This window comes from Equus quagga, chromosome 3 (genome assembly GCF_021613505.1).
Source record: "Equus quagga isolate Etosha38 chromosome 3, UCLA_HA_Equagga_1.0, whole genome shotgun sequence".
Lineage (NCBI taxonomy): Eukaryota > Metazoa > Chordata > Mammalia > Perissodactyla > Equidae > Equus > Equus quagga.
In genome coordinates, this window is record NC_060269.1 from 122776798 (window position 1) to 122800086 (window position 23289).

At 44.9% G+C, this 23289-nt stretch overlaps 1 protein-coding gene across 7 annotated transcripts in view; it reads left to right on the top strand.

The window, feature by feature from the left end:
- Positions 1–23289, top strand: part of LOC124237137 (amyloid beta precursor protein binding family B member 2) — a 368014-nt gene that overhangs the window by 289139 nt on the left and 55586 nt on the right. For all 7 annotated transcript variants that reach the window (XM_046656484.1, XM_046656486.1, XM_046656479.1 and 4 more), the window contains 2 exons: positions 1480–1626; positions 5797–5924. In XM_046656484.1, the coding sequence (XP_046512440.1) occupies positions 1480–1626; positions 5797–5924 (275 nt within the window). The remainder of the gene's footprint in view (positions 1–1479; positions 1627–5796; positions 5925–23289) is intronic.

Genomic DNA, 23289 nt, shown 5'->3' on the forward strand with positions numbered 1-23289 from the left:
CTCACTGTGGGATAGTTGGCTGCATTTTTTCATTTTATTGGGAAGTTTACCTTTGGAAACTTTGTAAGACACTCTTTGGGCGCCAGCCTGTTGTCCTCCTGTCCTGGGAAAGTGGTCTCAACCTGCTGTGCAGGTTGAGGGGGACCCCGGGCCACAGAGAGGGGTGATGGACCCGGGCTGCAGGGTGGGCTGAGGGACCTCAGTTGCGGCCGTCTGCGACCCTGGCGATGACCAGCAAGGTGGATGCTGTAGCCGAATTGCCCTCACGTGTCCCATGAATTTCTTTCTTTGTACATCTTTGGATTTTTTACTTGTTACAATACACATATAGTACTCATTATATTTTTTAAAAAATTGAATATCTGAACTTTTTTTTTTTAAAGATTTTATTTTTTCCTTTTTCTCACCAAAGCCCCCCAGTACATAGTTGTATATTCTTCATTGTGGGTCCTTCTAGTTGTGGCATGTGGGACGCCACTTCAGCGTGGTTTGACAAGCAGTGCCATGTCCACGCCCAGGATTCGAACCAACGAAACACTGGGCCGCCTGCAGCGGAGCGCGTGAACTTAACCACTCGGCCACGGGGCCAGCCCCTTGAATATCTGAACTTTGAAAAGGAAGACAAGGAGCATGATCTCAAAATATCTCTAAATGATAAAAGCAGAAATGGAATTTGTGCTTTAAGTTATCTCACAAGGCCATGGTTCTGCAGGCTTTTTGAGGTAGATGCTATCGGACCTGAGACCTATTGTTGTGAAAGCATGAAAGCACACTTTATCCCATTTTCCTTCATTTCTGGGTATTAGAGAATACATTTTGCTTTATTGTTATTAGAAACAAGTACCTAACATGTATTTAATTCATTCTGTTTCCTATTGTCTTTTTCTAGGTGCTCAATGAGTAACAGACCTTATGGGGGTTGTGTTTCTTACTATAAAAAAAAATCTGCCTTATAATAAATAAAGGAGCTTAGGAATTTTTATACCCAACAGCCCCATAATTCTACTTCTAGTAATCTATTCTAAGAAAAAGATCTGAACACACACACAAAGTTAGGCAAGAAGATATTTATCACTATGTTCTTTTTTCTTTCTTCTTCTCTCCAAAGCCCCCTGGTACATAGTTGTATATTCTAGTTGCAGATCCTTCTAGTTGTGCTATGTGGGACGCTGCCTCAGCGTGGCCTGACGAGCAGTGCCGTGTCCACGCCCGGGATCCGAACTGGTGAAACCCTGGGCTACTGAAGTGGAGCATGCTAACTTAACCACTCGGCCACAGAGCCAGCCCCTTATCACTACTTTTTTTTAATAGCAAAATGTAGTTACAATTTAACTTCCAATAATGGTGGGTTAGATGATTGAACATTATGTAGCAATTAAAGATACATTAAGCATACCTTGCAGAGGATTTTAGGGTAATCTGATAGAGATTGACCTGTGACCAGTGAGTAATTTCCTGCTCTCTGCCTCTGTCTTCTAGTGTTTTGCTGTGCGCTCTCTGGGCTGGGTGGAGATGGCAGAGGAGGACCTCGCCCCTGGTAAAAGTAGTGTTGCGGTCAACAACTGCATCCGGCAGCTTTCCTACTGCAAAAATGACATCCGAGATACGGTCGGCATTTGGGGAGAGGTAAGTAACAGGTGGAAATAAGTAACGGCAGGCTTATTTAGGTTTTGCTTTGGTTCCTGAAATCCCAGACCTCCGGGAGACGCGATGGGGAAGGCATGGAAGGTATTTAGCAGTTGCTTCTTCCCGTGAAGCCAGGTAGTGTAGGCACGGTGATGTGTCTCTGAGCACTGCCAGGTCCCAGTGAGGACCGAGGCCCTGGGAGAGACCATCTCTCAATGTCTAAGTGACAAGGTCTAACCTGGTATCCTCCAGGGATTCATGGATGGACTTTAGGGCCCAGAAACCCCCTAAAATTGGATGTGCCCATATCTAAGAGCAGTTTCCCAGGAAGAAGACCCACGCTTCTCTCAAAGTATCTTCTCAAAGGGGAATGTGTGACCCCCACATACACAGAAAAATTTTGATGCCCCTGCTCTAAAAGTTGACACATTATCCTTTTTAACACATTCTTCACTTATAATCTGAAAATTGACATTATACCTGAGTTTTGGAATCGTTACGTATACTTTCTCACTCTGATCGAAGTAAATTTGTTTTGAATTTAGTTGAGATGATTTCAGAAGGGAAAGTAATAAGTAAAACTGCCAAATTTGTATAACAGTCCTATGAAACAAGAAAAGCCGTATTCCTGCCGTGCTCTGAGACCGTAGAACAAGCCTGGGGAGCGTCCTGGAACGGCGGTGGCTGCGTGAGTCTGCCCCCACGCTCCACCCCCAGTTAACAGAGCATTGGTAGCGGAAGTCTGCTTTTGGGTTGGGCCGTTTGGAGCTCCAGTCACATTTTAGCCTAGCAGCACTGCCATCATGGGAGGAAGCATTCCTTGGTGGAGTCTGTCTGTGGAATGGGGCTGAGTTGCATTGCCAAGCAGACTTTTAGATCCTGGACGCGGGGGAAGAGGCGAAAGAAGGTTCTCCTGTCCAAGAAAAGGATGCTTTTGTGGTATTTGCCTTTACCATCCTTTCACTGCAATACCTCCCACTTCCCACCCAAATACCCAAGCCTCTCTTTCCCACCAAATTATCCACCTGCCTTCAGTCAAAATGCTATTCTGTCAAAGGAACAAATCTCAGCTAGGATTTAGAAGGAAGGTTGGCATAATTTATACTAACATGTGACAGACTGATGAATCCCACCAGATATTTGCCATTTTATAGGAGCTTAGTAAGATTCTAAAGGAATCTCCAATTGGCAGGATTCCAGCAGGAGAGAGCACTCTGTATAGGGATGTGGGAGGCAGCCATGCCTGAAAATCTGCCGTGCCTTCCCCCCCAACCCACCTAGGCCGTTCTTATTTTTCTCAGTTCTTTCCTCTCCTTCTGAAACAATAAATTCATCAGGCAGTGTTTCTAGTTCGTTGTGTATAAAGTACAGCTCAGCGCTTAGGGTTATGAGCTGTGACTTTTTGCCATGCCTCGCCACACACAGCACAACTCCTTAAATGTTTGTTGAATGGCTGACTGGAAATAAAATCATGACTTTCAGATGAGTGTTTCATCTTTAGATGACATCTGCATAAGCACTGGCTGTTTTGGTAACAAAAACCAATTAGCAGGACTTTACACTGGTCAACCAGAAGCTGCTGTGTGCTGATGAGAAAACTGAAGGGGTCTATGTGGGAAGACGTGAGTGTGCCAGATGAACTCAAGAGAAGCCACGAGGTGTTTTCATTCGGGGACACTCCACACTCACCTAGCCCTTCTCATTTTAGATTACTGGCTGGAAGTTGTCACTGGTTCTGTCGAATATGCAAGGATTGTCAGCAGAGTTAGTTGATGAACTTGGCCTCTTTTGCATTGAGGGGACCAGTTGTGGTTTCTAAACTGAATCAACCCAAAGGAAATGCAACGCCCAGCTCGAGGAGCGCAGACTTGAGGAGCGCAGACTTGACCTCGCTATGGGTCACATCCTACAAAGCCTGTTTAACATATCAGGTGATGATGTCGGCGAAAACAAAGCCTTTCAGAGTCTGTTAGTACCTGCAAGGTGTTTGCCACGAAGCAGCCACACAGAAGAGAGTGGGAGTTACCAGGTGGCAGTTGTACTGGGGGCCACTCACCAGTGGGTCTGGCTGAAGATCTCTTTTAGGCTGCAGTCAATGCTCAATTCCTGCTAGGAAGGGATAGAGAGAGGAGGAGAAGAAGGCACCAGAACCCCCAGACAGCTCTCAGTTATCCCAGAGCAAACCACCTGGAAGGCCCCTGGGGGACCTGGGACCTGCTCCACCCTCTGGTTTGCAGCTTTCCGGGGCTCTCTGATCATGTGGCTCCTGAGCACCACTGCGTGACAGCCCTCAGCTAAAGGCTGGAGGGAAGGAGCCCCGCCTCTAGTGAAAGGGTTGGGTGGGGGACTGCGGCCCACCTCTGTAGCTTGGCTCCTCTCCCCGGCTCTGCCAACTGTTGCTTAGTTACTGGCCAGTTACCCCCCTCTGTGAGGTGCTGGGAAACTGAATCTTTCCAGGACCTGCACCTCAGTCATGATTAATCTACAAACTGGGTAATTAAGAGTTGGCTTTTTGCCCAGGGTCTGGATACAGCTGTGACCTTGGAGTGTCCGCGCACTGGCCCTGCCCTACATCGAGCAGCATGAGCTGCAATTCCCCGACAAAGACGATGGGGGCGACGTGGGTCCGAGGCGGCCTGCAGCCTGTTGCTCCAGGCTCTGCGGAGTCTGCGCAGCTGCAGGTCTGCCCAAGTTGAGCTTTCTGCCAGTGCTCTCATCTGGAAATGGCTTTCCTGCCCTTTGGGAAGGTTTCAGGTCCTCCTGGATCTCAACTGTAGACTCTCATCTGAAACAGTGGCTGGCAGAGGCCCGAGATACCCGTTTCTGCCCCTAAACAGCAGAGCGTGTGTTCACTCTGAGAACCTTGGATGGGAAACTAAAACATTGTTCTCAAGTTCACATGCTCCGCTTTGGCGGCCCGGGGTTTCAGCGGTTCAGATCCTGGGCGCGGACATGGTACCGCTCATCAGACCATGCTGAGGTGGCGTCCCACATAACACAAGCAGAGGCACTCACAACTAGGATATACAACTATGTGCTGGGGGGCTTTGGGGAGAAGAAGAAGAAAGAAAAAAACTGGGGGGGGGGGGCGTCATTCTCAAAACGAGACCAAAGAATGCTTCATCTGTCCGGCTTTGAGATTTGAAGATGCATCGACACACCTCATCGTTCTGCCCAGCTGGAACTCTGTGGCTTCAATGCCACAGCGTCTGGGCTGACTGGCACCTTCAGGAGACACGGTCTGTCAGTTGTACAACAAATGTTCGCTAATTTCATAAAACGATGCCTGAAGGTTTGCAAGGGGAATGAAGTTGAGCTTAGCATTCCTACCATCAAAGAGCCAATACAGATGGAGGACAGGAGACCAAAACTTGAAACCCTGAAGAGCGATGCCACGGACATGGAGGGGTGGCCTCCCCGTGTTGGTATTAGGATAGCGCCCTTGTAGCCGAAGGCATCACAGCTTCCCTGTCAGACCTTGAGCGAGTTACTTACCCTTTAAGCCTCGGTTTCCCCTGCTGCTAATTGGAGATGGTAACAAACCAAGTTCTCAGGCCAAGTTAGAGAGTTCCTGAGCCAGTGTACCTTAAGCACGTGGCGTAATATGTGAGATGTGATAAAGTCATATAAATGTTAGTGATTGTCATACCGAGAAACGTCACAAAGCTGTACCTGCTTTCTGCAGCCAAATCACACAGATGGGAAATGGCGTAAAAACTGAGAAGAGACGGACACCATTGTGGGCCCATGAAGGCCGTTACGGGGATGCCTGGCCGGGTCTGACTCGAGAGGAAGGAATGGGGAGAGAGGGCTTCTGAGAGGACGACGGGCGTGGAGTTGGTACGAGACCAGATTCTCCAGGGAACCCACCATTAGCCTTTTTTCTTAAAGATTCAGAAGTGTAAATAATTAAAAATAAGAGCCAGCTAAAAAGCAGACTGAGGGACACATTTCAGAGGACTTGGAAAGAGAAATTGGGTGTATGAGGGGACTATGAAAGATTTATGAATATTTTAGTCAGAAGAGGATGTTTCTCTCATAGGAAAACAAGTTATAGACCCAAGGGGTGGCTTCTTTTGCTCATTGAAATGACATCCCTAGATAGCCACAAACATCATGAGGATGTATAACTTCATGAGGAAGGTGATATGTTTTCTCATTGACTCCCAGGGGAAGGATATGTACCTGATCCTGGAGAACGACATGCTCAGCCTGGTGGACCCCATGGACCGCACCGTTCTCCACTCGCAGCCCATCGTGAGCATCCGCGTGTGGGGTGTGGGCCGCGACAACGGCCGGTGAGTGCCCTGTGGTGGTGCGGTCATTCGTCACCGCAACAGGTGCCCCACTTTTAGCTTAACACCAGAGTGTGGGCCCGCTGTTATTACACTTCACTGCATGTGAAAGTTGACAGTAGACTCTCTTTAGAAATGTAAAAAATTAAAGCACATCTCTGTTTTCCTGCCTCATAAACCCTCCAGCCTACTCCCCTTCCTGGTTTCTGGACCTCAGACCGTTGTCAACTCTGGATCCTGCCTGGAGTTCTGCGTCTTTCTCCCCCTGCTCATCCTCATTCACCTTAGTTCCCGCCTCACCCAGGCTTCTGAACCCCCTGCCTTTTTTCTCTCTCTCTTCTCTGCAGCCTGGTTTAATCCTTTATTCCATTCAATTGAGTGTCAGCCATTGCAGACACCCTCCTGTTGGTATTTTCTTCTCGAATGCTTGCTTGAAGGGAGAGGTTGTGCAAGCTTTAATCACAAGCTTCAGATCATTAAATCATGACGATCAGGCACTTCTGGGGTTTGGGGTTGGTTTAACTTTTTTAATACTTGAAACGTCTGGCCATATCAAAATTCCATTCAATGTGTATTTTTCTGAAATTCTACTGAAAATTTGTTATTTACAGCAAGTGCTTCTTACTTAGATGTGTTGCGAATTTTCTGTTCTCCAGGATGACTGGAAACAAGGAGTTTCTGATTTTCAAGTACATATTCTAACTAATAAGGTGACAGTTACCACAGACATCATCCTTGGATACCATTGTTTAGTAATAGGGCTACATTAAGTGCACTTAACTCTTAAATTATACTTAGTCCTTGGCAAGTCTCGAGGTACCTGAGGATCTCGTAGCATTTAGGGAAGAACTATAGGATGATTAGTTATTGCTTTGTTGAAAATGGACAAGAGCATTGCAGCAGCGGCTGAAAATCCCAGATGACAGAGATGGCTCTCCTGGGCTCGTGGTTCTAATACTGGGCGTTCTGGTTTGTTGGGGCGTGTAGTCCTCTCTCGGGAGCTCTGCTTTGGCTTATCCCAGCCTTTGTCTACGAAGGCCGGGCATTAGTGGATTTGATCATCTTTTGATTCAGTTCCAAGTCCTAAGTCAGAAAGGAAAATGGTTAAGCATTCATCAGGCAAAGAACAAGCATTTTTGCTGGAACCAGATGTGAGAAATGGTCTGCAAAGGAGAGAACTGAAGTGTCCTCCAGCTGCTGATTGGATAAACCTTCCTGGGAGCACAGTTGTGTCTTTAAGCGCTTGTAACAGTATGAACAGTGACAGCTGGGCCAGGTGCTTTGGGGGGAATGAGTGGATAGATTATGCATACACACCTGTCATTCACTTGCTTGGCAGAGCTGTAGCGCTGGAGTTGATGCGTTGACATGAATTAATTAATTTTACAAGGAAAATACCTGCTGATGTTTCTTCATCATTAAAAACACTTAGCCTTGATGGAAGGGTGTAAGATGCTTGATCCTGCCCTGGTTTCTGTCCTCTAAGTTTGTCTTTAAGGCAGGAGCCAAGGTGAAGATCACTATATACATGTACAACTAGAAGGGATCGCAGTTTCTTAAGGTTAAGTTGTGAGGGGATTTTATTGTTAGGTTTTCAGTTCACCCCAGCTCTTCAAAGTGAGGCCAAATGCTACACGTTCAGGGAGAAAAAAATGAGTCAAACTCCAGTTAACAAAATCGTCCAAGCTCTGAGACTCAGTTTCTTTCATCTGTGAAATGGGGATCATCATAATGACCACAAAGCAAGTGTGGATGTGCCTGAGTGTGTGTATAGTAATTGGCCCAGTGATGGGCACATGGCAAATGCTTAATGAATGTTAGCTCTTGACTTGTTAAAGCAACATACACTAGCAGATACAGCTAATTACATGGCTTCCTTTTATAGACGGGTGTGGAGTATGGTGGGGTCAAACCTCAGGGAGGTTTCAAGGACAGTTTATCATTTGATACATAGGCTGAGATGTTGTACCAGACACTATGAGTTCAGTTGTCCTGCAAAGCACGTAGAGGCCCCACACCCCCTACCCCCTAATGATATCAGTGTAAATTAGGTTGCATTGCCTTGGTTATGTTTTTGAAACGTGGGCTGTGTTACTCATGTTTTTTAAACCACTTCTTACTCTTACTCAATGTTAGCAGAGAGGTATAATTTAGAAATCCACTCAGGGTTCCACATCAGCTGTCAGGACCTCAGCGAGCTCATGTAGTGGTTGGGGGCCCTTGAGCCGGATTGCTTTTGGAAGGAGTAAATTAAAAAGTAAGTTTGCCAATGAAAGGTTCTGTTTCTTCCCATTGGTCCCCTGAGTTTTCATTCCCTAGAAGAAGGGGCCTTTGTATTCCTACTTTTTTTTTTTTTAACTTACTTTTGCTTTTGATTCTTTTTTTTTTTAACAGCAATTTACAAGAGCAAATTCAATTTGTAATGCTGCAGAGGAAAGGGGTTTTCACTTTGCATGAATAAAACATAAAAGTGTTTCATTTTGCTTGAGAAAACGAGCCCATTTCGCATTCTCTTTTGTAGCTTTCCTTGCTGAGAAAATGGAATCTCTTAGGGGATTTCTTGATGTGGTTAAAGTGAAGAGGAAAAGTATGTGTACCAGAGGCTGGAAGGGTGCAGAATCTTTCTTGAAATTCAAAATGTCTCACTGAGCCATGTAATTTCAAAATTTATAAAGTTATTTTGGATTTAGCATTTTCTTAAGGTTTTCAAGTGGATTTGGTTTGCTCTAAGGAAATTTCTCATGGGGTAGGTTTACTTTGGGTGAGGAGGTGATCAGCCGTGAGGCCCTGCACTGATCCCCAGGGTTGATTTGGAGACGCGTCTTATTACGAATGGCTGAGGAGTTGCAGCCACATCAGGGGACAGTCCTCTGTGGGGTGTTGGTGGTTGTGGGACTGAGCTGAAGTTTCTGTCTTGTTCTCCAGAGGTATTTGCGTTTGCATTATTGCCTGACAGAGGGGGAGCCCCCTCCTCTCTCTCGGCTATTCTGTACTTTGGGTCCTTTTCATCATAGTGAGATAAATGTCAAGGCTCCCGGACACGGAAATGAAAGGGGTGAAAGGGGTTCCTGAGCCTTGTATTTCCAATCAAGGCAGCCCTGGGGAGCACCCAGCTTGATCTGCTTGGCTCCTGCCCACTGTGGGGGGCCATCGTCATGTGTGTGAATGGCTCTGGTCTCAGAGCTGGCATTTTGCCCCCAGTGGCCAGGGCAGACAACTGCAGCGCCACTTCTCATCTTGTCTCTGTGGGCCTGCCAGGCCACCATTCCAAGGATGGATGGGAGGGATTTCATGACCCTGTTTCAGGGGTCCGTGCTGATTCCCGACCACAGCTCTCTTCTTACTCATTCAGCCCCTGGGAAGCAGCTTTCTCCTTATTCTTTTATAGAGGTATCAAAAGCAAGCAAACATAGTTTCCGAACATAGGGGAGTTTAAACAGGGACTTTCCTCACCTCTTGTGACAGATATGGGTCTGTCTTCTGGGAAGGGCCAAACAGATCCTTGGGTGTGTTGCCAACAGGCAATAGGGTCTGCTAATCCCATCTGTTTCCCATGAGAAAGGCAAATGGGTGAATGGTATAGTTGAAGGGTTTCAGACCCCATAAGTGGTGGGTGACTTCCAGGTGGGTTTCCCAGGTGACTTCCATCAGTACCATAGAGCACTGATCAGGTAAGATGTTCATAGACTTTCCTTGAGGAAAAAAAAAGATCCTAGGGTCATTTGGGAAACTGGGTTAAACATAGTGCGACAGGCCCCTTTACCCTGGCCCTTCACGGAGGTTTTCCTATGCTCATGTGCGCTGGAACCCTTTTCTTCATGGAAAGGCAGTCACGTGGAATACACTTTGGGAAATGCTGCTCTGGTCAGTAAACTCATTGATTTAAATTAGTGGCAACAGTAGATGGCTGCTTTTGTTTTTAAGAAAAACTGGAATTCCTTTTAATAAATAACTGTTATAAGTGGAGACTGGTGGGCCTGCTCCAACAAAGGTAAAATTCCTTCGTATTTAGTAGCAGCTATTACAGCCACGTGCACATGTGCTTTTTAAAAAGTGCTTTCTTATGCAGGTTACATGTTGACCCCGTGATATTGTTTACGCTTATAGTTTGCTTAGCAAAGCCTCTCTTCCTAGAAGCAGTTTTATACATCCCTTTCCTGTTTTTGGTAAACAATTTTTAACAAAATTTTACCATGTGGTAGATTATTCATAAATTTCCAAGTGACTTTATCTTTGACTTAATTGCTTTATCTGATTAAGATCTCCGGGAACTTTTATCTAAAGAATACAGTAAGCCTCAAGTGTACTGAGTATTTCTTTCATATTCTCTTTCCTAGAATATTCCCACCTGGTTTTATCCACCAAGACCCTGGTGTACGCTGTTTTAGAAGGCAGTTGCCACACGTAGTTCATACTCTTCTTTTCCTGCCAGTGTTGTCTTGTTTTGATTTCTGTTGAAAAACACTGCTTAATTTTAGGGCGGGGGGAGAAGGGGAATGTGGAGAGTCCTGAGTATTACTGGAGTTATTAAAATATGCAAAACTTTAACTCAGAGGGTTTTAAATTTAAAAGATGGTTTAGTAACCATTGTCTTTCAACCTCTTTATTTTAGAGATTAGGACTGTAGGCCAGGAGGGTGTGGTTTACCTTAGATGACCCGCCTAGTGGTGGCAGGGCGAAGAACAGAGTCCTGGTATTTTCCTCTGTCCAAGCAGGACACTCCTCTGTTGATCCTGACAGGAGATGATAGATGGTCTAAAATAACCTGGAGTCGGTGGGGAGACCAGACTCTACAGCCTGGTCCCTGTCCTTAAGGATCTGCCTTCTTAATTGATGAGAGAAAACTGCAAGTGTGGATTGAAAACAGGGGTGGAGGAGCCGGCCCGGTGGTGCAGCGGTTAAGTGCACACGTTCTGCTTCCGTAGCCCGGGGTTCGCCAGTTCAGATCCCGGGTGCAGACATGGCACCGCTTGGCAAGCCATGCTGTGGTGGCCGTCCCACATATAAAGTAGAGGAAGATGGGCATGGATGTTAGCTCTAGGGCCAGTCTTCCTCAGCAAAAAGAGGAGGATTGGCAGCAGATGTTAGCTCAGGGCTGATCTTCCTCAAAAAAAAAAAAAAAAAGCAGAGTTTGACCAACTATGCCCCAAGCTAAGATTGGTTTTTGCACCTTTACTGGATTGTTTACAAAAAGGAAAAAAGAATACACCCATGGGAGACCCAGGACAGCCCAACTCTTTACAGAAAGAGCATTAGAGTAATAATGCATTCAGAATACAATTAGCGACCTTTGTGGCTGGTGTAGGAAGTCACTGTAGAAAAGGCAAAGTCCTTTCCACCAGCTCTCTCCTTTCCCACTGGCATCTCAGTTCTGCCAGCTTTTCCTGGGGTCCCTGTAAGCATTGCTCAGCCTCACTGCTGCTCCTAGAGCTAAGCCTTTGTGTACTGAATAGGGGCCAGGCTATGGCACCAAGTGCTCTGAAGTCCACTGGCTGAATACAAGAGATTGGTTCTCCTGTAGCAGTCTGCAGCGGGTGGTACCATTGGAGGGAGGTAGCCCTGTGGCCCCTGGGCCCCGGCTTCTTCTAGATTGTTGCTCTGCTGTCCCTCCAGTGTTGTCCTAGTCTGACCAGGCTGAGGGACCTGGAACTTGCATACCTCATATTGTGCTCACATTCTGTTCATATCTCATTAGGACTCTGGGAATGGAGTTTCTAGCTGGGTCGAGAATTGCCAAGTTAAAACTATTATCAAAAAAGAAGAGGTGAAATCACTAGCATTCTGACGCAGTCTGAAAATAAATCACTGCAGCTTTCCTAGCCTGTTGCTTCCTCTGCCAGGTACTAAGCTGCTGTCTCTCAGCTTCGAACCCACCCTTCTCTGCTCTGCTTTGTGAGGCTGGGGCTGGGACTCTGCAAAACACATTTCTGCATCTCTGGTTTGCCATCTGTTAGACTCTAACTGGAAGGAAGCTGCAAGGCTGGGGGGAAAGAAGGGACTTGGTCCCTCCTTTGCTTCCTGTTTCTGTGAGCATCATCCCAGAGAAGCTTCTCCATCCCACTGTATCAGTTCTGACTCCACTTCGCAGTTTTCCCGACACTCACGGAAATGCAGAACCAGCTTCCTCACACCCCTTCTTCAGAGCCACCAGCAAACTAGCTGGCATGCCCTCTGGAAAGATCTGGGTCCATGGGACTTGGGGCCCCTCCTTTGAGCCTAGAGACACTGGCACCAGCCAAGCAAGGCCTCCTCCTCAGTGTCAGAGGGTTTTGCTTCATGGGGCTCCTCCCCCAAGCTTCTAGGTTTTATTAATTCCAACCTCTGTCCTTTGTTCCCTCAACCCTGCAGGTCACAGCCCCCTCTGGCCGTTGCTGCCTCCATGACAACTTCTTCGTGTTCCCTTTTTGCCTTTTTAGTTACCTAGTTACAGTTCCTTATATAACCTCTCTGTTCAGATAACGGGTATGGTTTCTGTCTCCTGCCTATGCTCTCCCTGGCTGACCCTTGAATTGAATTGGCGATGACTAAGGGAGGCAGCCGCTTACCCCAGCACAGAGGACGTGTCTGCCACAGGCAGGGTGTTTGAGAGAGCTGCTTATTGAGCAAGCGAATGAGTGTGGCTGTTCTGACTGTTCAGCTATACCACCCTGCAGCTGACACAACCACGCTTGTGCCAATGAAACTTCTTTTCTCAATTGGTAGAAGTTGTCAGTGATAAAGACCAGTTGTGTTTTAGATGACAGGGATCTAGAAATGGTGGGCCTCTTGGTTTTCGAGCTAATCTGAAAATTATCTCTATTCTCCCTTTGCCATTGTTTCTTTTCCTAGGAATAGTTGGTGGAGGGCTGGGGGTAGGGGGGCGGTGCTCTCCCTATGGAGGATGGAGAGCTTCCTAATGGCATCTAGTCAGAGGGTTCTCTGAGCCAGACAGTAATGAAAGATTGATGGAATTCCAAGATCTGCTGATAAAAGTTTAATCTAGGGTTTGTGCTGTCTTGCCTCAGGGAGAAAAGTCTTCAGGGAGAGCGCCATAATTCTCTCCCTATGCTACAGTATTATCTTGACCTCTAGAACTAATTTCTTTTTAATACAGCCCCATGATAAGCAGAGGCATCAGGATCTACTTGGCCATTTTGCTGACTTACACTGTAGTTATATTTTATCTCTTTAGAAGTGGCTTCCTTGCCGTCTATTAATCATTCTGGGATGCTTGCTAATACTTTCGGCTTAGAATAACCTTTAAGGAAAGACATTGTAAGTGATCGTCCAAGAAAAGTTTCCCTCAGAGGAATGTGTAAAGGTGTTTGCAAGCAGATCTTGCATGGTGGCGCTGTCCCTGTTGGTGAATATATGAAGACAACCTTTTCTTGTGAGGAAGGCGTCATCCATTTTGATAACTGGTTCGGTGCATAATCCAGCATTTCTCATAAGCCTGTTTCAGCGCCAGCCAGTGAAGTGTGGGGGCTTGAAGTTATCACGTCAAGAGAGAGCAGGAAATTCTTTTGATGATCCCTGAACAACTTGCATCTCGCCCTTCCCCTGAGTCCCAAGCCAGATGAAGAACGGGCCTTTCTGGATGCAACGTGAGGGCGATCCGTCATGTTTGGCTGCCGTGATTCTCGGTGTCGGTCCTCAGAGTACCATGATCTTCTTGGAATACTTGGAGCTTCCAATTTCAGAAGGAAGAGTAGTGTTAGTGGAGAAATACCTAACAACCCATATAAACATGGATCAGGGTCTTAGAGAGCAGAAAAAGTTGTAACTATTCTAACCCAGAGCCTCGCTTGGTTGATAGCATGTTGTTTATGCTCAGTAAACGATGGGCGTTTGTGAATTGCTAAAAGCTCGTGTTGTTGCAGATGAACAGCCGTCACTGCTTTTCATACTGCTTTTTCTACACAAGTCATCACCTCGAACCCTTTTACTCAAACATAATTATCCAAGGTTTTTGGCTTCATGGTGAGTCCAATGATTGTGAACATAATGTAGCTCCTATGATCTGTTTCTACTCGCAGAACACTGACATCAAATGTGTGAGGTTTCCGCACCAGGCACTTCTCCAGTTCTCTGTGGATGCCAATGGGTGTCCTACAATTTAATTCAATTCTGTCACTACCTGGAGTTAGTGCAGACCCCACAGGTCAAGGGCTCAGTCCCACAAGACAGCTCCCCACTTTAAATGCCAGTCACAAGCCGGGGCCACCCATACGTCTGACCAACGGGCTATAAATCAGAAGTTCCTTCAACCCCTCCTGAGGTTGGATAATTTGCTAGAACGGCTCATAGAACTCATGGAAAATTTTATTTACTATTACCAGTTTGTTATAAAGGATATAAATGAACAGCCGGAGAAGAGGTACGTAGGGTGAGGTTCAGAAGGGTTGTGAACACAGGACTCCTGAGCTTCTGTCCCTGTGGAGTTTAGAGTATGTCGCCCTCCTGGCACCTGGATGTCTTCACCAACCCTGAAGCTCGCCCAACCCTGTTGTTTAGGGCTTTTAATGGAGATCCCATTACGCAGGCATAATTTATTAAATCGTTGGCCATTGGTGAATGGTTCAACCTCCAGCCCGTCTTCCATCCCTGGAGGTGGAAGTGAGGTGAAAGTTCCAGCCCTTTAATCATGCCTTGGTCTTTCTGGCCACCAGCCCTCATCCTGAAGCTATCTAGGGGCCCCCAGCCATCTCACTGGCATGCAAAAAGATACTTTTATTACTATGGAGATTACAAGGGTTTTAAAATCTCTTGTGTCAGAAACCGGGCTGTAAGACCAAATATAACAAAAGATGCTCCTATCGCTCGGGAAATTATAAAGGTTTTAGGAGCTTTATGCCAGGAACTGGGAGGAAGACCGTATTTATATTTCTTCTTATACTACAATATCACAGTAGCACAGTCACTCACTGAGAAGAAAAATTTGAGAACATCAGGCGGAACTCGAGGAGTCTCGCTCATACAATTTTGTCACGTTTTTGAGAGCTAGAGTTGGTCAAGAGAAGCAGTACTGAAGTAGGAATCCCACTGTTTGCAATTTAATCGTGACTCTCCCCTTGCACTGATGTTGAGGGACGCTTAGTGTCCCAGGCTCTGCGTCTGCAGTGGGGCTCGTTGCTGGGATGGCAGAGATGTGGAGGTGCTTTCACAGAAGTATCATGCATTGTCCCTGGTGGCACTATTTTTAGTAAGATAATATTTCCTTGAAATATTGCCCTGGGTCAACCGTAACATTACAGTCATGCGTTGCTTAACGATGGGGATATGTTCTGAGAAATACATCTTTAGGCAATTTTGTCGTTGTGTGAACATCGTAGAGTGTACTTACGCAAACCTAGATGGTACAGCCTACTACACACTTAGGCTATGTGGTACCAATCTTATGGGACCACCATCATATATGTGGTCCGTTGTTGACCAAAACGTTGTTATGCAGTGCATGACTGTATAAAAAATGGGGAGAAATTGAAACACATGGGAGGTTAGTATTATTCTGTCTTTGACTTTAAACATCTAAAGATCTTCCATTATTGGTTCCCTGTGGGTCTTGACTGATGAGTTTGATGCTTCTTCAAAGGCTAACATTGATGTTTAAAGCTCCCTAATGGTTTTGTATTTTTCTAAGCCTGTTATTAAGCCGGGCTTGTGTTTAAGTATCACAGCTGTGCCTTAAAACCTTGGAATGAATTGTGTTTAGTGGAGTTATTTTTTAATAGAGAAAACTGAGAATTTATGGAAATTATCGTGTAATGAATTTTCAGTCCAGTCACTTGGGTTCCAAGACTTCCCAGTGCTGTCACACGTGTCAGCATGAGCTGCACCAGCTTTCCCACTGGGCCCCATTTCTATTCTCCTGTTCGCTGGCCTCTCTCCTTAGGTAGGAAGACAGTTGAGTGATGTTCCCTGTTCTCCCTCTCAGCAGCAAGCAACCTCTGGGTCCCATGTTTCTTTGTTATAACTTCCACTGGGAATTCTTTTCTTCTAGACAATTCCCCAAAGGGTACCCTGGGGAAACGCTCTTTAGAGAAGGGAAGAAGAGAAAGAGATTCAAAAGCAGGAGTTAAGATACTCAAGTCGGGCCAGCCGGTGGCGTTGCGGTTGAGTTCACACGTTCGCTTTGGTGGCCCGGGGTTTGCCGGTTCGGATCCTGGGTGGGGACATGGCACCGCTTGTCAAGCCATGCTGTGGTAGGCGTCCCACATATAAAGTAGAGGAAGATGGGCACCGATATTAGCTCAGGGCCTGTCTTCCTCAGCACGAAAAGAGGAGGATTGGCAGCAGATGTTAGCTCAGGGCTAATCTTCCTCGAAAAAAAAAAAAGATACTTGAGTCAAAGTCCTCAAGCAAGCACCTATTTTCTGAGAGTGAAAAGGGCTGGGAGCAGAATCACACAGCCATGGCTGTGGTGGCCAGCGGACAGAAATACCATTCAGACTTTGGACCAAATGAAAATAAGTGAGACACGCAGTTAATTTTAAACAGAAAGAGTAAATCTCTCTGAGCCCAGGAAGAATCATTTAGACTATAAATAAAAGAACACAGAGTGGGTGACAGACTGGATCTAGCACCATTCGCGTATCTAGAGAAGTTAGGTCGGGGGTGGAGGGAGAGAGAGTCAGAGAAATAAAACCTACAAAATTCAGTCATTCAGTCAGATATTTTACACCAGCAACATACTGAAGGGGAAGAGATGTTTGAAAGTGCTGGGGTGGGATAGGTTAGGGAGGGTTCCCCATTATAGACTCTAAAGGAGACTGGGGGGGTACTGACAGGGCTTGCTGACATGGCGAACAGACTGATTGAGTAATTGGGAGGGAGGGTAGCCCTGAGAAAGCCAACTAGACGTGGGCTGCCCTTCTCTCTGCAGGCAACGTCGTGTGTTTCTAATTGCATCTCTAGGCCTAGGCACCCACCCTGTCTTGCCGAGCCTCCCCCATTAGATGTGGCTCCAGTGCATTCTCAAGAGCTTGTTTCTTCCTGCACAGAGCTCCCTGGCCCGTTGGAGATTTGCGTTCAGGCAGGGCTCGTGCACCGTACCCTGAGCTGCCCAGCTCAGGATGTGGCAGGCCATAGTAGACTTGAGAGTCCCTTTGTTACTGGAAAAGTGTTCATGGCTCCTGCCTCTTGATCCCTAAATCCTTTCCTGCCACTCCCCTGTAGGAGAACTCCTAAGAGCAAATTTGTTGGAAACAAAGCCAGAAAAACCTAAGTCTCAATCTTTAACTCAGTAGAACCAAAGGTCTCTGTTTGGGCACTGAAATCAGATCTGTCCCAGGAAGCAAGCTAAATAGGGAATGACAGCCTGCGAGATAAGGGTTGCAGGAATTTTACATACAGCACCTGTAGAGGCAACAGTATCCTTTGTCTTTTAAGAGTTAACCCTTCTTTGATTACCAAATCGGTGCAATAGATAGTTCATATTGGAAGTATCCAAGCTAGTATTCTAGATTCATGCATCCATTCACTCAACACATGCTGAGTCTGCTGTGGTTAATGGCTCTGCCATCTCATCAGCTGCACAACTTAGGGGTACTTTCCCCTTCCCACATGCAGGGAGTGGTCAAGCCCTAATGATTCTACCTCCTTAGCATTTAGGTCTAAGTCTAATTTTCAAAAAGTTAAAAAACAGGCTCTCATAGATGCAGTGACTAATAAGCAAAGCTGGGAATAATCCAAATATCCATCAGCAGGGGAACAGATAAACAAATTGTGGTGTATTCATACAACGGATATTCACCCAGCAGTAAAAATAAATCAACCACTGATAAACACAGCAACATTGCTGAATCTCAGAAGAATTGTGCTGAAAGAAACCAGACCAAAAAAAAAAAAGAGTACATACTATATGATTTTATTTCTATGAAATTCTAGAAAATGTGAGGTCAACTAATCTATAGTGATGGAAAGCAAATCAGTGGTTAGGTGGGGAGGGACAGAAGGTGGGGATTATAAAGAGGCAAGAGGAACCTTCGGGGGTTACAGATAGATTCACCACCTTGGTTGTGGTGATAGTTTCTCAGGTGTATACACATGTCAAACTCATCAATTTGTATATTTTAAGTATATGCAGCTTATTGTATGTCAATTATATCTCAATAAGGCTGTTTAAAATATAATTTTAGGGGGCTGGCCCAATGGTGTAGTGGTTAGGTTTGTGCACTCCACTTTGGTGGCCCAACGTTCGCCGTTTCAGAGCCAGGGCACAGACCTACACACTGCTCATCAAGCCATGCCGTGGCAGCATCCCACATCCAAAAACTGGAAGAAGATTGGCACAGATGTTCGCTTAGGGCCAATCTTCCCCACCAGAAAAAAAAAAATTTTTAAATATATAATTTAAAAAATATACAGTGAGTAACATGTCAAAGATTTATTTAACTCGTGATTGAGGGAAACCAGCAGGACACCAAAGCCAGTTCAAAGATATATAGGAAAGGCTGAAAATCTTCCAGAACTGCTAATCAGGAAACACATGTGCTTTCAAGAATCCCAAAGAACCTCAAGAAGGATGAATTACACCCCCCCACAAACACACCCCCCACCTAGGCACATTCTAATAAGATGATTGAAACCAAAGGCATAAAGAAAATCCAAACAACAGGCAGAGGAAAAGAGAAAATGTTAAAATAAATGACTAAGTTAGATACAAAACTGGTTAATGTTCTACTGACAATAAAATCTTCACCTTTGGGGTGATCTTTTTTGGGTTTTTTTTGACAGAAACTTGCAGAAATTACTTACAACTTATTAATCTTCTACAAATTTACAAATAACTTCACAGAGTCTGAACCCTAATCACTAGTAAAAAGTAAATCAGACAAAGACGCATTTTCCTAGAGCTGGGCTGTCCGGCACAGTAGCGGCCAGTCGCGGGTGGCTCTTGAGTACTAGTCTGAATTGAGATGTGCTGTAAAGTGTAAAATACACACCAGAATTCAAAGACTGTGCAAAATAAAGGATGTAAAGTAGCTCATAACATTTTATACTGGTTATATGTTGAATGATAATATTATGGAATGTTAGATTAAATGTATTATTAAAATTAATTTCACTTACTTCTTTTTCATTTTTTTTAAGGTGACTATTAGAACATTTAAAATTACCTATGTGGCTTGCATTATATTTCCGTTGGACAGCATGGCACTGGAGAATTAAGCAATCCTCTGGAGGTCCTGTTAAATATTGCTCCACTGTGACATTGAAAAGGGACACAGTCCTCCTTTTGCTTTGTTTCCAAGTTGGGGCTAATTTTCCTTACCACTTCTTATACCTGCCTCTCCACTTCCCTCTCTATCCTCCATCCTTCTCTCGACATCCCCTGTTGCTGAGCTCCAAATAACCTGCCAACTGCAACCCAAGTAATCTTTCTGACAGGTAAAGACTCGTTGTTCCCTGCTGCTTAAAGGATGGCATCCAGACCCCACGGTCGGACACATGGGGTCCCACCCCTGCCTGCTGCTCCAGCTGCCTCCCCCGGGCTCCCCGACTTCCCTTCCAGCATGGTGGCACAGTGCACGCACCCAGCTGCACTGGGTTGTGCCTTCGCCCTGCTGTTCCCTTGCCCTGGGCTGCCCTTTCCTGCCTGCTCATTTTCTAAGCCTCCTCATGAAACCTATATGTTTCCTTTGATTGAATCAGCCTTCCCTTCCTCTGAGTACAGCCAGAGCCTGTGGAAACTTACCCCCCAGCACCTCTGAAAGAAGTTTTATTTAACTTGCTGATTATGTATGTGTTTACCCACATGAAAATAAATTTTGCAAGGACAGTTATTAGATTAAAAAAAATTGTTGTGTGAACCCCCACATTCTTTATAGTCATCTGTTTTTCTCTCATTGGCTTTCAAGCTATTTTGTCATAACCCATAGGAAATATAATTTATGACATGACCTGATGCTCGTCCCCCTCCTGCCATCTCTCTTTCCCTCTCTCCCTCTGTCTCCTTTACTTACTCACATATAACTAATAGAAGATATTACACAGTAGTGCTATCTTTACTATGTGCCCTGCCTTTTGGGGTTTTATTTTTGTTTTTTTTTTTAAGATTTTATTTTTCCTTTTTCTCCCCAAAGCCCCCTGGTACATAGTTGTGTATTTTTAGTTGTGGGTCCTTCTAGTTGTAGCATGTGGGACGCCGCCTCAGCATGGCCTGATGAGCAGTGCCATGTCCGCGCCCAGGATCTGAACCAGCAAAACCCTGGGCTGCCGAAGTGGAGCGTGAACTTAACTTTAACACTCAGCCATGGGGCTGGCCCTTGCCCTTTGGGTTGTTTTTTTTTTCTTTGCTACTTTATTCTATTTATTTAACTTTTTAAATGCTGTTTGTTACCACTAATTGGTCATAGTTTGAATAACACTGATCTTGGTTAACTTTTCTAAAAGGTTTTTGAGCCACACATTCTACCAGCTTAGTAGGTGATGTGTAAATTTTGAAAGATTCCATGGCCAGATAATTTGGGGAGTCACTATATGCAGCCTCCTGCTCTCAGAGAGAGCCCCGAACCCACAGCTCAGATGTTGGAGGCTCTGAGCTCCTGCACTCTACACTGTGTGAGCATAAAACACATTATGTGCTTCCTCCCAGTGACCTTCCAAAGGATCTGCGTTTCTGGGGTCTGCCAGGTTAGAAAACTCCGAAGAACACTGATCTAGGGGTTCTGAATGATGTCTCCATCAAGTTCTGTTATAACAAAAGCTAAATTTTTAGACGTTGATTTGCGTAGCACTCCACCCACTGTGCCTTCACTGAAAAGTGTTGAATTCTTAGGAGCATAGCTTTCGTGCAGCCTGTGAATATTGTCTCTTAAAGGATTTGGGTGATGGTGAAAATTGCATAGTTTGTCATGTTTCCCTTTTTGCCAGGAAGTTTCAAGTTAAATTAAATCCTCAGTTGCAGTAATAATATTAAACTGAACCATATGACTCCTATTTTTGTGGATCAGAGATGGTTGAATGTGGTTTAAATTAATATTTAGCCGAACTGATTTACAGAGTTACTTCTTCCTTCTATTTGGTTTGAAATTTTACTTTTCTAATTTAGGAGCCTGATAGAATGTGTGCCTTTTGCTGTGAACCGCGTAATTCTTTTGGGAAGGCAATGGTGTTAATAAACAAACAAACAGAGTCCAGTTGTGACGCCCCATTAACCAATGGAACGTATAAAATACAGATTTGTTTTCTGATTACTATTCAATAGTTAGGAAGTGCTATGTATTCTGCAACAGGAGTACTTTGAGGGGGATTTTCTCCCTGTAAAATCCCTGAGTGGCTGAAAGAATAGCAAAGTTAAAAATATATCTCCACAGTCAGTTAATATTTATTGACCGATCCAAAAGTTATTTGTGGCATTCTACATGAATTAAAAAATAATAGTGTCACAGAAACCACTGCAGCCCCAAAGATTTGGTTGCCAAAGTGCCTCCACCACCAGGGATCCCATTACAAGAGAAGCAGCGATTACTAAAAGCGTTACACCTAATGGGCGGTGTGGGATTTCTTAATATATTTCCCCCACCAATTTGGTGGCCTAAAGTAATTATCTGTGCCCCTTTCTTGCCTAAAGGAAATGTTTTGATTTATTTCTGTATAGCTTCTAGCTAAAGAGTTTCTTTGTCTTTTTTATTGACATAAGAGAAGCTGTAGAAGATATTTATTAAGAAAGATAAAACCTAATCCTATTGATTAAATTCACTAAGTCAAGGGTTGAAAACAAAAGGGAGGGAAAAAATTCTTCTAGATAACAGATAAGGTTTTAATATGTGTGTACTGTGTAAGTTAGAGTGCTTCGCTAAAAAGGAGAGAGAGAAGATAGTATATATTTTAAGTCTTTAAATCTTGGGTCACTTTTAATCATAATGTTGTTAATCATTCTCTTAAGACTTGGGACCGTGCTGTTAGAACAGATTATACCAAGAAGTATGTTAATCAGGACAGGAGGAGAATAGAAATGGCAGTCATCATGCAGAAGGGGCGCCATCTTTCTTTTTTTTTTTTTAAGCTTCATAATTATAATTTAACCATGATTGTAACTGTATATTTTTAAGTTATCTGTCAAGTTGGCTTTCTTCAAGCCCAAGGCCTCATTGTCCTCACTCCTACCTTGAAGTGTCAGCCTGTGGAATTTCTTTTCTCTCTCCTTCTTGCTCTATTGTATGGTCCCATCTACCTCTCTGGGAATTCATTAGACACCCATGTGTTAATTCCCCACTATGTGTCAGCCACTGTGCTTGGCACTAAGGATGTATCTATGAGCAAGAACTGCATGGTCCCTGCCCTCATGGGAGGTACTAAGTGGAATAGTAAGTAGTTACATAAGTCCTTGAGTCCCATGAAGCACTTTGTATTATAACTATCAAGCCCTGTACAAGTGTTATATGGCATTGCTGTCCTTATGGCTTAGTTCAGGTGCTTAGTTCAGGTGCTTAACTCACTCTGAGCCTCAGTGTCCTCCCGTGTAGACATGGAGGCTTTAGAACCTTCCTGCAGCTCGTGTGAGATAATAAATAAGACAAGGCCTGGCGTGGGCACCTGGCAGAGAACCCCGCCCCTCCGGCTGCGCTGTCGCTTCCTCAGGCTCTCCCTCCTCTGCACCCCCAGGGATGGGCAGAGTGGGCTGGAGGCAGAGGATGCTGCCCGTGGAGATTCCTAGAGCACCTCCTCCCATTTATTTTTCTACCTCTTCTGTTAGCCTTTCTATTGCCATTTGTATCAGTCAGCACTGGCTAGGTTATGCTGCCATAACAACCAAAAGACTCAGTAGCTTAAAACAACTCTCATTCTGCTAAATGCCCCTGGCAGGTTGGCTGGAGGTACTGCTCCTTGTAGTAGTTGTCTTCATTCTGTGCCCAAGACTGGTGACACAGTCGCTCTTTACACCAGAGTATTGTCAGCCATGGTGGCAGAAGGGAAAGATGCACGGACTCTTAAAACTTCTGCCTGGAAACAACACTTAGCACTTGTGCTCACATTTCATTGGCCAAAGCAAGTTACATGACCAAGCCTGGCTTCAGGGGATGGGGAAGTATACCTGAACGGGACTGGATAGTCACACCCCTGCAATGTCTTATGATCTCTTTTATCTCTATAGTCATGTAGATCTTGCTGGCACTTAATGTTTTCAACCTTTTATTGTTCTTAACATTGTAGATGTGTATGTCTCCCCAGTTAGATTGTAAGTTCCTTGATAGCCAGCATCATGCCTTATGTTTCCTTGTATGTGACTCAGCATGATGCTATTCTTATATTAGGTGCTTAAAAATGCTTTTGATTGTATGAAGGAGAGAATGAAGGGAGAATAATCAGAACTCTTTCCGTGTTTTTTTTTTTTTTGAGGAAGATTAGCCCTGAGCTAACATCCACCACCAATCCTCTTCTTTTG